This window comes from Equus asinus, chromosome 3, assembly GCF_041296235.1.
Source record: "Equus asinus isolate D_3611 breed Donkey chromosome 3, EquAss-T2T_v2, whole genome shotgun sequence".
NCBI classification, from domain to species: Eukaryota; Metazoa; Chordata; class Mammalia; order Perissodactyla; family Equidae; genus Equus; species Equus asinus.
This window is the reverse complement of record NC_091792.1, coordinates 160,785,184-160,801,463: the sequence shown is the minus strand read 5'-3', so window position 1 is coordinate 160,801,463 and position 16,280 is coordinate 160,785,184. Positions and strand designations below refer to the sequence as shown.

The window sequence follows — 16,280 nt, the reverse complement described above, 5'->3', positions numbered from 1 at the left end:
AACTGAAGATGCACAATTAAAGTTCTGTTCTGCATTAGAGACAAACGCCCTGCCCTGTGCATACCTGGTCCCTGTGGGGAATGAGGCGCCTGAGCCCCTTCCCTCTCAGCTGGGTTTGGGTGCTGGTTGGTTTTAAGTAATTATGTGTTGTCAGATAAGTAGTGACTACTAGGATGTTCTTTAACTGTTTCATTTCCTTTGTTGTTATTACAAGTATGTTTGTGCTGGTTGCGTAACAGGTAATTCTAGACTTGAAGAGGAAGCTGCTCCCGATCCTACCCTGTAGGATAATCTGGGTCTTGCTAGGTGGTTTTTTCTTTTTTGGGGAGTGGTGGTGCACCCAAGGAGGGTTTTTGTTTGGTGGTTAATTGATTAATCAGTGGCCAGCCCTTGAGGGACAGAGTTGGATGGAGCCTTCCCTGTGCTTCCTGAACCCTCCTTTTCTAGGGTCGCTAGATGGAAGACTGTGGTTATTCACGACATTTGGTTGACACTTGCTGACTTTTTTTTTTAAGTTTTTATTTTTCCTTTTTCTCCCAAAGCCCCCCAGTACATAGTTGTGTATTTGTAGTTGTGGGTCCTTCTAGTTGTGGCATGTGGGATGCCGCCTCAGCATGGCTTGATGAGCGGTGCCATGTCTGCACCCAGGATTCGAACTGGAGAAACCCTGGGCCGCCGAAACAGAACGCACGAACTTAACCACTCGGCCACGGGCCTGGCCCCCACTTGCTGACTTTTTTTAAGGTCAATTTCTAGCTTCCTTCTTGCAAATGAAGAAGAGTATTATCCTTCTTGAAATGGGCTGAGTTCTTCATTAACATGTTTTGCTGGTTAGTCTTTGTCAGGCTTAGTTTAGATGTACAGCTCATAAGTATATTTTGTGATATTCCTGGAATATAGCTAAAGGGGCTGGACTAGGGGCAGGTGAGGAGTGTTCTGGAAGACGAAGTCCACAGTGGGTATGGAGGCCCACTGCTGTGAACCTAAGTGGGGGAGAGGGTGGACAACCCTGGCAGTAGTCAGTGTAGTGCCCTTATTTTGGTTGCATGCGAGGAACTGAGAGCAGCTGGAGGAGGTTCCCCACCAGAAGAGTCGGAACAGTAAACTTGAACACAGGAAATGTTTACCAAAGACCCCAGAGTTAGTAGCAATTTCATTAGCAGATGTTTTCGGCCTCAGTTTCCAATTTTTAAAGAATCTTTTCAACCTTCCCTGACCCTAATTTTTATAGATCCGTTAGAGTTGAACCAATGCTTTGTGTCTCAGTTTTTTGTGTATTCATTTGTATCAGTTATCTATTGTTGCATAATAAGTTACCTCAAAACTTAGTGGCTTAAAACAACATGCATCGATTATCTTATAGTTTCTATGGGTCAGAAATTTGGGAGCAGTTTAGCCAGGTGGTTTTGCCTAAGGGTTTCTCGAGAGGTCACAGTTAAGATGTTTGCTGGGGCTGCATCATCCAAAGTCTTGGCCGGGGTGGGAGGATCTTCTTCCAAGGTGCTGCAGTCATATAGTGCCTGCAGGCTGCCTCGGTTCCTCGTCATGTGGCCCACTCCATGGGGCTGCTGGAGTGCCCTCACAACATGCAGGCTGCTTTCCCCCAGAGCAGGTGAGCCGAGGGCAGGGCAGATGTCTTTTATGGAGGTCATATGCCACTATGTCTACATCGTATATTGGCCACACTGGAAGTGCTGTTCAGTAGGGAGGCATGAGTACTAGGTATCGAGGCTCATGGGGGCCATCTTAGAGGACGGCAACTTCAGCATTCTTCTGAGAAGTCTAAAAAGTGACACAAAGCTCTCAAAAGATGTGTGAGGTGGCCTGTGGGATGAGGGAAGGGAGTGCAATCTCTGAGGAGTACATAGAGTCTTGGATTATACTGGTAATATTTTAGTCAGCTATGTGGGCTTATGGGTATTTGGTTTTCTGTATTTTTTGTATGTCTGAAATAGTTTATTAGAAATGTAAAAGTAGCCACTATTGAGTGTTTACCATATGTTGGATATGTTGCCAGTATGTTATCATGAAAAATTGTATTCATTTCTCATAATGGTCTTTTGAGGTTGGCATAAATTATCCCTGTCTTATAGCTGGCTAGAGTGAGCTCAAAGATGTAAAGCCACTCTCCTTGACCAGTGAGATGACACAAGCAGGAAGTAGAATTGGGACCTGACCCTAATTGTGCATGCGTGTATATGCACATGTGTGTGTGTTTAGAACTTGTAACGGTTGTACAGTGCTGCGTCATTATGAAACCTGTAGACTTTGATGAGCAGCCATTGCTTTATTAACCTAAGATGATAATGCAGACACTTCCTCGGCCTCCTTGGAGTACACAGTATATGGTGAGGAGATGAAAAATGAATGGGTGATTCCCCCAGAAAGTGAGGACCATGGGGCAGGATGCTGGCTGCTGTTACTGTTTTGTCTCCTGTCCTTAGCACCAGCAGTGCGTGAATGAATGAATGAAAGCAACATTGTAACTGAAACTTAAAAGGATGCCTGAAAGTCAGCCTGGTGGAGGAGAATGTTTCAGGGAGAGTGTGTAACCTGTGGAAGTGGTAAGAGGTAGAGCCTGCTGTGTCCACAGCCTGCTGGGGACTGTCCATTGTGTAGCTTACATGCAGAGTTGCTGCAGGAGTGACAAAGTAGGAAGAGAATGGGCCCTGGGTGATGGGGGCCATAGAAAGCCTTGCTGAGTGGCAGGGATCTATCCAAGGTGTGGGCTGGGCTGTGGTCCCTCTGGTTGCAGGAGGGAGACCTTTTGGGATGGGAATGTCAGCAGATGGATGGACAGCACCAAGAGCCATGGGACTGGTTGCTGAAACCATGGCAGTTTGGGTGGAGGTGGGCGGATACGAGGATGTTCTGGAGTGGAGCTGGCCAGCCTGGCATGGATTTACGTGCAACAGGAAGGATGGCCTCAAGGGAGAGTCAAAGAGTCTTGTTTGATGAATCAGCTGTGAATGCTGTTATGATTCATCATGATTGAGGACATTGTAGTCTGGGGTGGGTGACTGAGGAGGGCAGCAGGTCCACAAATGAATGTGCTAATCTTGAGGAATCTCCAGGTAGAGAGTTCTACAAGGCAAGTGCCCTGTGAATCTGAAACTCAGCACAAAAACCTTTGCTGTGTGAAGGTCTGAGACCGTTGGTGCTTGAAGTGTTGGGGGCTGGTGAGCTCACCTCTAATGAAGAGTGGGGTGGCAGGCAGGCAGACAGGCAGGATAGAGCCCTACTGGGCCAAGAGGGGAGGGTGCCCCAATTTGAGAGGAGGAAGCAGGTGTGTGTGGGGCTGGATATGCCCAGGCAGCGGTGAGGTGGGAGTGGTGACAGTAAGAAACATGACGACTCACGAGGGATGCTGAGAAGAACACCCGATGGAGTGCAGGAGGTCAGATTTGGACTTCAGATTGCAGAAAATGTCCTTGTGATGGGAGGACAGAGCCGGGCTGGGTGTTTCTGTGAGGTGTCGCTCACCCTTGCCTGGAAAGGCATCTACCCTGAGCTCTGAGGGTGGGCAGGAGTTGGTGATGTGCCGGTGTCCAGCAGGGCCAAGGAGGACATGGTGAGGTGCAGGGGACACAGGAGGCTATAAGAAGCTGTGATAACCACATTGTGCATAAGGGTTTGTGTTTTGGGGCAGAGGTTACCTATGTTGGCTGGGCAGGTGGTAGATCCAAGTGGTAATACTGACCAGCCGGCATTAACCCATTGATTCCTTACCACTGCCAGGTGAAGTGTTACTGCCCCTGTGTCACAGAGAGAAGTGGAGACAGTACCTTAACTTACCCAAGTTCATGAAGCTACTGAGTGGAGGAGCCAAGTTCGAACCTAGGGTCTGCTCAAAAGCAAGCTGGCTAGTGCTCTGAACCAGTTGGCAAACCTTTTTTGAAAGGACGTTGAGAACAATGAAGTCTCTGTTGCGATTCCTCAACTTTGCTGTTTTAGCATGAAAACAGCCATAGGAAACATGTAAATGAACGCCTGTCTCTGAGTTCCAATAAAACTTTATTTCTGGACTAGTATTTGAATTTCCTATAATTTTTATGTGCTATGAAATATTCTTGTTATTTTTAACCGTTTAAAAATGTAAAATCGATTCTTAGTTCATAAGCCATACAAACACAGGTGGTGGGTCAGATTTGGCCTGCAAGCCATAGTTTGTTGACCTCTGGACCTCTGCTGTTGATGGCTCTCAAACTCAGGTGCACATTAGAAACCCATGGGAAACCATTAAAGTACTGATGCCAGGCCCAGTGAATTGAATTGGTCTTGGGTGGGACCTGAACACCATGGGTTTGAAAACTCCCCTGGTTATTACAGTGTGCAGCCAAGGCTGAGGACCCGCTAGTCAGACTTTAATGTGAATGTGAATCACCTGGAGACCTTGTGAAAATGCAGGTTTCTGGTTGGCAGATCTGGGATAGGGCCTGAGAGTCTGCATTTCTAGCATGCTCCCAGGGTGCTGATGCTGGCAGCCCTGATAGTGGCTGGAGGGCCAGGGAACCTCTGTGTCTTGGCTGTGCAGAGTGATTGTCTTTGTGTGCTGGCCTGGACTATGACAGAGGTCAGGGGGCACTCCTTGGCATACCACCTTTGCCATCCTTCCAAGTGTGTACCTGAAAGAGGAGTGTGGGTGCTATGGCCAAAGAGAAAACCAAGGCAAGACCTCACCTCCATGTTTAGAGGTAGTGTTTCTATAGGACTTTTCCTACTACTGATTTTTCAAGGATGCCTAGAAAATTGTAACTTACTGATAATTTAGTGATTTTGGAAAAGAGTATTTTTTTCTCTTACCATTTATCATTTCCTGCATCTACATAAATACAGTTTAGTTGTTTTTTGTTTTTACCAGTGCTATATTCATTTATGAGTTTTCAGTGAGTTACAGCATCAGTTAAGCACTATTTTTCTTCTTTTTTTTTTTTTTTTTGAGGAAGATTAGCCCTGAGCTAACATCCGCTGCCAATCCTCCTCTTTTTGCTGAGGAAGACTGGCCCCGAGCTAACATCTGTGCTCATCTTCCTCTCCTTTATATGTGTGACACCTATCACAGCATGGCTTACCAACCGGTGCCATGTCCGCACCTGGGATCCGAACTGATGAACCCCGGGCTGCTCAAGTGGAATGTGCGCACTTAACTGCTGCGCCACCGGGCTGTCCCCTAGCACTATTTTTCTTTGAAGCTTTTACAGGACATAGTTCCATGATGTGGGAGTAAAAATGCAACATGCTGAGTTCTGTAGGTCTGTGCATTGGATTTTTAGTTCTAGGTTTTTGGCTTTCTTACCTCACCCTTTCCTATGTTCACAGGTTGTTGCTGAGCACCCAGATGCCTCCAGTGAGGAGATTGAAGAGTTGCTTGGATCCCAGTGGAACATGCTCAATGAGAAACAGAAAGCGCGCTATAACACAAAGTTTGCCCTAGTGGCCTCTTCCCAGTCTGAAGAAGACTCTGGTAAACGTAAAGCTGTGCTAGTGTACTCTGCCTAGGTGTGATGTGTGTAGTGTAGCAGACCGAGCTCCGGTCTTGGGACTGTAGGGAAGCGTGTCCGCTCTCCCCAGCTCTGACCTGTGGTGCTTGTGCCAGCAACCAGAGTGCGTGTGGTCACAATAAAGCAACCTCTGCTGTCTGCATTTCCTCACTCGTTGTCATGAGAGCTGTTCCGTGTGATCCTCTGTCTGGCCTGCGGGTCCCTCGCTCTTCTGCCCAAGTGGAGTGGGCGCTCTAGTCTCTGCAGTCGATGGGGTGGTGTGAGGGAGGATGCCAGAAGGAAGGGAGCCCAGGCGGTCTCTAGTACTCCAGGCTTACGTGACGTGGTAGGGTCAGACTTCAGGCCTGTGTACCCGACTGAGGTTGCCCTCCTGGCCGAGGCTATGCCTGCACCTCACGAGGGGTTCACCTCTGCGGGCTGGAGGCTCTGGACCTGGGGAGGGGGCATTCCTGGCCTGTTTGCTTGAAAGCTCGCAGGGTGAGGAGGGTGACCGTGGACTGACCTTAAATGTGGGTGCCTTCTGGTTCTTCTTAGGCCTTCAGTTTAAAAAACAAAAAGTGCTACTTTGCTTTGGGCAATGGCAAGAGAAGGGAGACTTAACATTGTAAGCTTTGGAGAAAATGTGTAACAATGGTCAGATTTGTCGTCTGTGCGTGCTTGGACACACATTTTGTGGAAAACTGACATTTTTAATGTAAAAATAAGTGTGACATATTTGGGTATTAATTTAAAATACAAAAAAATTCTGTATCTCTCAAGGTTCATCATTGAAGAGTTTTGGAGAGGCCAAACGTAAAGTGTTTCAAGACTCACCTAAAAGGAGACCGAGACCCAGAAGTAATTGCAATTTGCATTATGTGTACTAGCTTGTGCTTCTAGATCAGCACTGTGTATATTTGACTGTAATTGCGCACGTACCATATAACCTTTCTGTTTTGTTCACAGATGTTTCCATCTTGATTTTAGGGCTTTCTAGATCTTCACATCAACTATCTGATTATATTAATATTGAATTTTATTCAATTTGTTCAGTGTTCATTACAAATACTATGATTTAGAATAGTGAGGATGTTTAGGACTTGTGTATTTTCTTTAAAAGGCAAAAGTTCACCTGACTCTTCATCAGTACGCTAAATCTAGAAAAGTATCCCTTTTCAGTGACTGGCGTATTTAAGAATGAGAAAGGTTTTCCTGAAGCCAGATTCAACTTATCTTTGAAGAGTAAGTGTGAATTTGATTGTGTGTCACATTTTGTCATTTTGGACTGTCGGTAATTAGTAGACAGGAGGACGACAGGGGTCCATTTCTGCCCTCAGTGTGTGTCAGGTGTGTGCTTCTCTCTGGATGCCCTTTAACTCTCCCTTTCAGGGCCCCCAGTGCTAACAGCCAAGATGATGGGCCATGTCTGTGGTGTCAGCTGTCCCCCTTGTCTCACTGTTAGGAGTTCAAACAGATGCCCATATTGCTCATTTCTGTGAAAAACGACTGTGGTCTCTCTCTAGTATAGGGGGAGGTCCTTATGTAAAGGGCTGTGACTTCACCTCACCTGTGGGAAGACGAGGCACTGGGTAACAGTTGCTGCAGGCAGGTGTCTGTAGCTTAGTGAACACATGCTGATGAGGGGCGAACCTGATTGAGGAGGTTCTGGCAAGTCAGGCTGTGCCCTGTAGTGGTTATACTCAGGCAATAGCTGAGCAGATCTCATTGCCCAACGCTCTGCAGGCCTCGTCCTGGTATTCCCTTGTGTCCAGCCCATGGTACCGTGGCCAGGAATGGAGCTTAGTGAAGGCCGGTCGCCAGGCTGGCTCATGTCAGTCTGAGACTGGTGTGAGGGCCAGTGCTTGGCTCTTCTCTAGCAATACCAGGCCTCGACCCGAGGCAGTGCCCTGTGTGCATGTCAGCCTTGGGTGGGATGACCTGCACCTTCTCCCAAGGCACTGCTGGACGCTACAGAGCTGAGCACTCCTGGCTGGTGTGCTCTGTCCCACCAAGTAGTAAGATTTGAGGATGACACTGTCCTCCCACAAGATGTTTGATGAACAGTCCAGGAATAAACCCTGAACCTCTCTGTACAGCAGTTATGCAAATGGAAATACTGGATTTGTATTCAAAATAAACATTGGCGTGTTTAAATTAATCATCTCTCTAGAATTTGCACTCTTATCTTACGTCTTATTTTCCTAGGTCAGTACTGTTTGGACACCTTAAATCTTGGATTAGTTGATATTCCTGGGAACACCTAATACATGGCACAGTTAAGCAAGCATGTAGAAAGCCTTTAATTTGCAGATACAAATGTAGTATTGCTACTCAAGATACTTCTTTAAGGAAATGTATAAAAAGTAGCAAGTTGTATATTTTTTCAAAGTTCAACTTAAATTCCACTAGTCTTTGAATATTAGTAAGTAAAGGATTTTTTAAAAATACTGGTCACATTTAAATTTAACACTATAGTACATTAAAATATAATTATGACAAATACCAATATAATAATCCCTAGATTAGATAAGGATTTTCCAGTATTTGATGTTATAGGAAGTGGTCCCTTGCAATTTGCAAAATGCGGAGAGATTTGATCTATAATACCTATGCCCTGGAAATCAACAGGATTACAGGAAACCCATCGTGGGCTGGATTTGCACATTGAATGCCCTGGGTAGGTGCTCAGTGCTTTGGAGGGCGGCTTGTAGAGTGTTTTTCATGTAAGTTTCCCCCATCCCCATTCCAAGGTAACTTAAATGGGAAAAAAAGAAACCACACAAAGAGGACACAGGACCCAACAGAGGACGTTGAAGTTGAGGATGCACCCAGGAAAAGACTCAGGACCGACAAGCAGGGTCTTCGGAAGGTAATTGTGCCCGGGTTTTTCCTGGGTGGAGGGACGCGTGCTATGTGACTGTAATGGCCGTGTTTCCCTGCAGACAGGATGCAGGAGGCACTCCTGGTGGTTCTTCCTGGGTTGTGCTCAGTGGATACCATTCCAAATGTAGTAAGGCTGGCTTTTCTCTGAAACTCCTTTGAGAAGGCCACTGAAGAGAGCCAGTTTTTATCTGCTGGGGACTTTAACACAAACTTCTGATACTTGTCTATCAAAGAAAAACATCCAGTTTGAGTAATACTTCATGTTTAGATTCAACAAAGTTGTATACTAAAAATGACTCTTATCTGTAGGGCTTCTTATTCAGTGTGTAAATAATGAGTTGTCGTGAAAACATCAAAATTTATTAGAGATGTAGGTTGTACTTCAGTGAAAAGTTAAAAAAATCCATTAAAGGCATTGAAAATAGATTTTATGCACTCATTCAATTTATTAGTAATTCATATTATTGTTTACTTAATGGGAATACTAAGCAGGCTGTGTAGGCCTGTTTATATAAAGGCAGCCCCAGAGCCTTAGCGTTCTAGCATATTCCAGCATATGTCAAGGGGCAGAGTTTGCCTGGTACCTGGAGGAAAGTGAAACTGACCAAGGTCCTTGTATCCAAAGGAGCAGTGGATTATTCTGTCTGGCGTATGGCACTCATGCATGTGGAAGATGTGAGCCCTAGAGTGTGCTTAATGACGGTGCACTTCTACTTATTTAAACCGTCTCAGACATCGAGTTAACTTCTTCATGAACTGAGAGTTTAAATAGACTTTGTATCTTATATTCGAGTTTATATTTATTTAATAAAAGTTCTGACACAATAGTTGTACTCTGATTTATGATTTTGAGTAAAGGTTCATACTGTCTTTTACTCATCTGAATTAAGAAGTTGCTCTTTTTATTGTTTTGTTTTACTTTGAAGAAGGGAAAATAAATCTCATATATTGCTAAAGTGTAAATATGTGGCCACCATATTATCTTATTTCTTTAAGGCCATATTTGCAGTTAAGGGGAGCAGGCAGGCCAGGCTCTGCCCCATTTTCCTGGCCGACAAAGCATTCTTTCACGGCACCTGTCAGGTCAAGTTGTTAGTGATCAAGTGTCCAGCAATGAGCTAGGTAAAATTCACTTTGAGTCACTAATGTTTGAAGTTACCTGGAAGCACATCTTTATATCTCCTCTGGCCTCCTACTACTAGAACAGTCCTTTACTGGCAATCATACTGACATTGGTTGCTTTGAAATATTTTTATAAACAATTTACCTAAAAAAAATGTGTGGCCCTAGACATTTGAAACAACAACATTCACATTAAGTAGCTAGGTAAAAATGTTTTTATTAACAGCTCAGGAAATAACATGATAAAAAGAGTAGAAGTGGCTCCTCTGGTTTGGTTTTTATAAACCTGAGTAAGCCATATAATGTATAATTCCTAATATGCATCGAGCACTTTTCTGTGCCAGGTACCATTCCAGGTGCTGTGCACCTGCTACCTTGTCCACAGTCCTGTGCCTGCCCCTGCTGGAGTCCTGTTCTACCTGCCCTGTCCTGGGCAGGTGTGGGGTGTGGGCTTTGAGTGCAGGAACTTGGGCTCCTGGGGTGGCAGATTGAATGAGGTAGCACTGCCGCAGTGCTACTGAGAGCTTATTTTCAACTATGTTATTCAAATTCTGAGCTCTAGACAAAATGTTCATGATCTCCGCCCCCCCCCTCTTTTTTTTGCTGTTTTTCTCAGTTGTGAAATGTGGTTAATTGATGATCTTTGGGAGTTTTATCTAGAGCTTGTCTGAGAATTGGAAATCCTCAGTATAGTGAGTTAGAGTGGTGATCTTGGCACTAACTTAATGAAGCTCCACTTGAACTGGACTGAGCAACCTCAATAGAAGGATCCATTTCCTCTAATTCACGCTCCACTTTGAATTCAGAGAAAAGTTTAGGTAGCATATTGAATACAACTCATTTAAGGTATCTCAACAACGTGACTTAAGTCAGGTTTGGTATGGCCCCGTCAGCCGCCCCAGCAGATGCTAGAGTGGGGTTGGGGGTGGGCAGGGGAGAATGGGTTGCAACTGTAGAAGACAGGTAAGGTTGGGCAGCCGTGATGACTTGTGGAACGCGTTTCCAAAGGAAGAAGTTCTGTCGTGCGACTTTTCAGCAAGCCTTGTTAGTTCACATCAGATTTTTTTCCTTTCTTTTTCCCTCGTTCTCCTCTTCTTTTTTTTTTTTAATAACAGAGAGAGATGATCACTGACAAAACAGCCCGAACAAGCTCTTGCAAGGCCATAGAGGCAGCCTCCTCGCTGAAGAGCCAGGCAGGTAATGTGGCCCGTGCTCCTTCCCTCTCAGCTCCTTCCAGGTGCTCTGGGCTGGGCTGGGGTTGAGCAGGAAGGCCTGAGCCTGTCCTCACGGAGCCTCCTTTCCAGTGGAGGTTGGGGTAGAGCTGAGAGTGTCATGGGGAGGCTGGGCTGGGATCCAGGGAGACTTCAGAGGAATTGACAGTTATGCTAGAACCTAAAGGAGGAGGTGGAAAGGAGGTGCTCATGCAATTAAGAAATAAACATCTTTAATGTGTAAATTGTTTTAATGATTCAGCTAAATTTTATTGAAGTTACTTTTCTACTGATTTCTACTTGGCTTTATTGTTTTCAGTTTAAAATTATACTAGCGAAGTGATTTAAATCAGAAATATCCAGGTTTCTTACTTGATGGCACCAATTTGTTGCTATAAATTCCACCAATTTTCAGTATCTGATTCTTTGTGTATATTAGCTAAAAGTAAAAATAATGGCTAATTTTCTGTTTGACGTGTTGAAGAAACTAGTTTAAATGTTTGTGAAAAATAACTGTCAAAGCAATGGAAAGGAGAGTCAGGCTGTCTTTTAACTTTCATCAATTATCTGTTTGATGTATCTGTCTGGTAGTTTGTTAAAAAAAAGCTTACCATCTCCAACTCTTAATGAGAAAGGAAAAAAAATATTCAGGGGAGAATGAGTACATGAAGATTGCAAATGGCTCTATTTTCCTTGTTTTGCATGAGGTGTGTACGGGTTTTTAAAAATCAATTAAACAGGGGCTGGCCCAGTGGCGCAGCGGTTAAGTTCACACGTTCCACTTCTCAGCAGCCTGGGGTTCGCCAGTTCGGATCCCGGGTGCGGACATGGCACCGCTTGGCAAAAGCCATGCTGTGGTAGGCATCCCACGTATAAAGTAGAGGAAGATGGGCACAGATGTTAGCTCAGGGCCAGTCTTCCTCAGAAAAAAGAGGAGGATCGGCAGTAGTTAGCTCAGGGCTAATCTTCCTCAAAAAAAAAAAAAAAATCAAACAAACTTAAAAAGACATTTGTGAGGATTATGAACACTGAGTGGATATTTGATGATATAAAGGGATTGTTACATTTAAGTATGATAGTAGTATTATGGTTATATGTAAAACCTTATGTTTTAGAGATATGTACTGAACTTTTTATGAGTGAAATGATATTTGTGATTTGCTTCAGAAGAACCTGGCAGGGGGAGGGGACCCAGGTATGGATGGAGCCGTGGCGGCCCTATGCTAATGGTTTTGGGGACCAGGCAGCGAGGGCATTGGAGTTCATTGTATAGTTTGTCTGCCTTTGTTTACATTCAGATTTTTCCACAATGAGGAGCTAAGCCCTTAGTATGACAAAGGAGCCCAGGAGGTTCATCTTTAGAACTTCATTTATTAGAGGAGTAATTTTAAAACAGTAAAGACATTGAGGGTTTAAGATTTCAAATTTACTTTGTAAACCAAAATTATTTTACAGCAACGAAACATCTGTCTGACGCATGCAAACCACTGAAGAAACGAAATCGGGCTTCTGCAGCAGCGTCTTCAGCTCTTGCGTTTAGCAAAAGTTCATCTCCTTCTGCATCCTTAACTGAGAATGAGGTAAAATAATAATAATAATAATGATAACCATGGCGTTCGTATGAAGGCCACTTAGTTACCCATGTTGAAGCGTGAGTAAAGGTCAGACTGAATAAGCATAACATTGGTGTTCTCCAGAAATGTAGGTGAGTTTTAGGTTCTCTCAACTATGTAAAAGTCATGAAATGGAAAAAATCACTATTTTAGTCTATATGAGCACTTCAAATATAAATATACACACATGCACACAGTGTATGTATAAATGTACGTGGATATACTTTATTATTGACGCATTTAATTGTTCTCGAAATCTGTCTTAAAAATGTTGTGTTCTATTTAGCTCTCATGTTGTAATTTTTCACACGAAACTAAGTCTGCTTTGGTCTTCATATGACACACTGTGTCATTTGAGCTGACTCTGGTCATTGTGCACTCACCCTAGGTGGGATGAAGGGTGGCTCACATGCTATACCGGAGTCCTGTGGCTTCTGGACCTAGGCTCACAGAGGAACCTCCTTATATGTTCCGTGGCTTTGATCTTTTAAATTCTGGCATATTCTTAGATACTTGAGTGTTGAAGTGAGTCAGAACTACCATGGTAAAATGACTCCTATTTTCTGGACTTGCAAAATATATAATAACAAAATAATAGCTATTTGAGGCTAGTACCATCATTGTTTGAAGACATCTAGACTTCATCATCAAATCTAAAGTCTTTGCCATTCCTAAAAACAAAACAAACATGAGCCTCAGAATGCAGGGAGGACACTTTTTTGTCCAGAGGGAGTTTTGTTTTCCTGATTTCAGTGATTGCCCAAGAAACTTATTTTCAGGTTTTAATTCCTAGTTATTTTGTTCCCTGTGATTCTCTTTTTCTCTTTGGCAACATGAGTCCTGTTTTTAGAATATTTATGAGGAGATGCTAACGTTGGGCTTTTTTGCAACAGGGTAGTAAGGCAGGGAGTGGATAGATTCCTCACCCTGTTGGGTCAGCAGGTGGCACTTCTGACCTGGTCTCTGCCATGATCCCTGGTGAGGACTGGGCCTTCTCCTGCTCTCTCAGCCTCAGTTGCTTCCTCCTGTTAGACGAGAGATGGGCCTTCCAGTGTGAGGTGTTTTCCCTCGCTGAAGCCCAGGGACCAGGCAATCTGATGAGGTGTGGAGAGCTCTGCAGCTCGTTGCTCAGAATCTTCAGTGATCTTGCAAATACAGAGCCCTCCTCTGAGTAGGGTTTTCTTCAGGGACTTGAGCCAGCTCAGTAGTGGTGAGGAGCTGCTCACATGTGCGGGACTGGGGCTTTCTTATAGTTTGGTATGCGAGGGTAACTAAATGTTTCTTACATTTGGGCACACCCAAAAAATGCAGTAAGAATTCTTCACTAAACTTCTAGAAGCTTATTGAAACGTGAAAAGGCAAATTCTATTACAAAATATTTTTCCTCTTTTTCTTGTCCAAGTGCAGATTAGTATCCTAAAAAATTAAATGAAAGGTGGTCTGCAATTCTAAAGAAGAAGAATACTAAAAATAAGATGTTTCAATTCCATAGACCCTTTTGCTTAAGTTGGCTTTTTTGTTTAAAAACATTTTTAATGAGTTTTTCTTGCATCATATTTTGGTCCACTTATTTGGTTGAGTTTTTACTTATACTGTTGTCAGATAGAATTGAAAGAAAAATGCTGAGGCTGCTGAAATCTTGTCTGTTGTTCCTGATCCTAAGTCGTGTGTGTTAAAGGCTTGGATTTAGAGTAGCACCTGAGGGCACAGCTGGCAGGGCAGATATGGAAATACATTGGGTAGACATGCCTAATAGCCTGAGACTCATTTTGACCAGGGTGAGTTTAATCCTTCTGGCTTAGACATTTGTTCTGAACTTAGGAAGACTCAGATGAAGCATTTTATAATATTAGAGTTAATTGATTTTTGATTCTTTATAACTTCAGAAATGGATAGATTATTAAATACATTTATATTATATATTAACTACATTAAAATCATACGCCTTCCTGCATTTTGAAGGTGATACATAGATCCCTTAGATCACTTAGTGTGCATTCTGTTCCTTATAAAAAAGATTTAAATTACTAGGCTTTTTCCATCAGGCCACTTTTGTGTGGCTTATATAAATCTTCCCCTAGAGTTCATTTTTTACAGAATTATACCGTTTGTTAAAACCACTTTAGGTGAACCAAAAGGCTTACCTATTATGTATTAACTACTGAATGACAGTATGCGTTTACAGTGTATACCATGCTGAATCCCTTTCAGCGTGAGGTAAAGTGTAGTGTTATAAAGTTCATCCTGTAAACCACAGGGTTTGATTCTGATGGAAGTTAGGCAACCATGGGAGTTGCTGTTTGGGGGTTCATGCTGGCCCCTAATTTGGGTCACATGCCCTTTGCATGTTTGTATTGCCTTCCTTCCTTACCCTTGATTGAAATAAGGAATTTTCACTTGGTTGGTATTTTAAGACATTTTTGATCATGTGGTGGCTTAAATTCTTCTCAAAAAAAGTATATGTGATAAATAAAATTTATATTAGTATAATTATTACGTAATACTACATCACCCTAATGAAGAGGATGGATTAAAATTACCCACTTGCATGACAGAGGCCTGTGAAGGAATTACTGTGATTTAAGTGTTTTGTAACTTCATTTCTTATTCCCTTAGTAGAGCAAATTCTTATTTTTTTCGCCTTCACTGGTAACAGCTTTTATGGGAGCCCACATCAGTCAAGTTGGATTTGAACTCAGCTGCCCTGTACTGCACTTAAAATGATGTAATATTCCAAGATGTCTGCTGCAGGTGGTATCATCGTACACACTAAGTGACATTCCTATCACAATCATTTTATGGAAGATGTGTGATAATCTGTTTTTACTGGTATTAATAAACACATACAATGAAGAAAACAGATAACAAATTTTAAGACCAAGGTAAGATACCTAATCAAGGCCATTTAACCAATCACATTCATCTCATAGTAGAAACACGTTCATATTCTAGTGATCAATGTAGATTTCAAATTGAAAGGATGCCCTTCAATCAGGGGCTGTCCTGGACCTTTGACAAGGATGCCCTACTGAAGGGGTTAGTCTTGTTAAAGGTCATATTTCTCCTATAGTTCATAACTTACTGAATTTTTATTGAAAAATGTCAGCATCTGTACCTTCAAAACCAGAACAAATAGCACACATTAAAAGGAGTCCTTGTCACCTATTCTCATTGCCAATGGAATGTATTCAGTACTGTAGATATGAAACTAATTTCCAACATAAAAGGCAGGAAGAGTTTTGATTCTGTCCTTTTTTACTAAACAGTTTTACTATGACACTAGATATAGTAAATTTGTAGGAAAAAATATAATTTACAGTATCATTGTGAACCATTTAACTCTACTATTTTGATTCAAAGACTAATATCTAGGGGATACCATAATCAGGTTATTTACACCAACCACTTCATCAGTTCTTTTGTAGAACATCAGCCATCATGTTAAATGTCTCAATCTGGGTGACCTTCTGGGGTTGTGCCCCAGGGTGTCCGCATGTTTGCATGATGAGGAAAAGGCCTCACGTGCCCTTCAGCTCATAGAGGCAGAAGGAGTGCTATTCATGTTACCATGTTAATAGCACTTGGTTCATTCCCAGCAGACTCTCCAGATGTGTTTTACCTTTAATGAAAGTTTCTGACTAATACTTGTGTTCTAAACCATTAAGTAATGTAACGCATGTAAGACACTTAGGGTGCCTGGCGCCTTGCAAGGACTCAGTGGTTCGCTATTGTGACAATAATGGTTATAACAATAAAATTAATAAAATCACCATCATTCCCTTTTTATCCAAAAGTATAAATTTTGCTTTGGCATGAAAAGCAATCCTCTTGACTGCATTATGCACGTGGGGATAAAATAAACCAAGAAGTGGCAAACACTGGGTTTGAGTGACATTTGAGGGTACTGGACTGTGACTGAGGGCTGGTGAGGTGGCTCTGCTCAAAAATAATTGGATCTATGGCCTCAAAGA

The 16,280-nt window shown here is 42.9% G+C and overlaps 1 protein-coding gene across 4 annotated transcripts in view; it reads left to right on the top strand.

The window, feature by feature from the left end:
* The window catches only part of NSD2 (nuclear receptor binding SET domain protein 2), an 85,615-nt gene that overhangs the window by 43,203 nt on the left and 26,132 nt on the right, over positions 1-16,280 (top strand). For 2 of the 4 annotated variants that reach the window (XM_044767972.2, XM_070506365.1), the window contains exons 6-10: positions 5,320-5,464; positions 6,261-6,338; positions 8,231-8,349; positions 10,601-10,682; positions 12,152-12,276. In XM_044767972.2, the coding sequence (XP_044623907.1) occupies positions 5,320-5,464; positions 6,261-6,338; positions 8,231-8,349; positions 10,601-10,682; positions 12,152-12,276 (549 nt within the window). Of the gene's footprint in view, positions 1-5,319; positions 5,465-6,260; positions 6,339-8,230; positions 8,350-10,600; positions 10,683-12,151; positions 12,277-14,965; positions 16,079-16,280 lie in introns of those variants that run through there. The other 2 variants (XM_044767978.2, XM_044767975.2) reach the window with 2 other exon arrangements.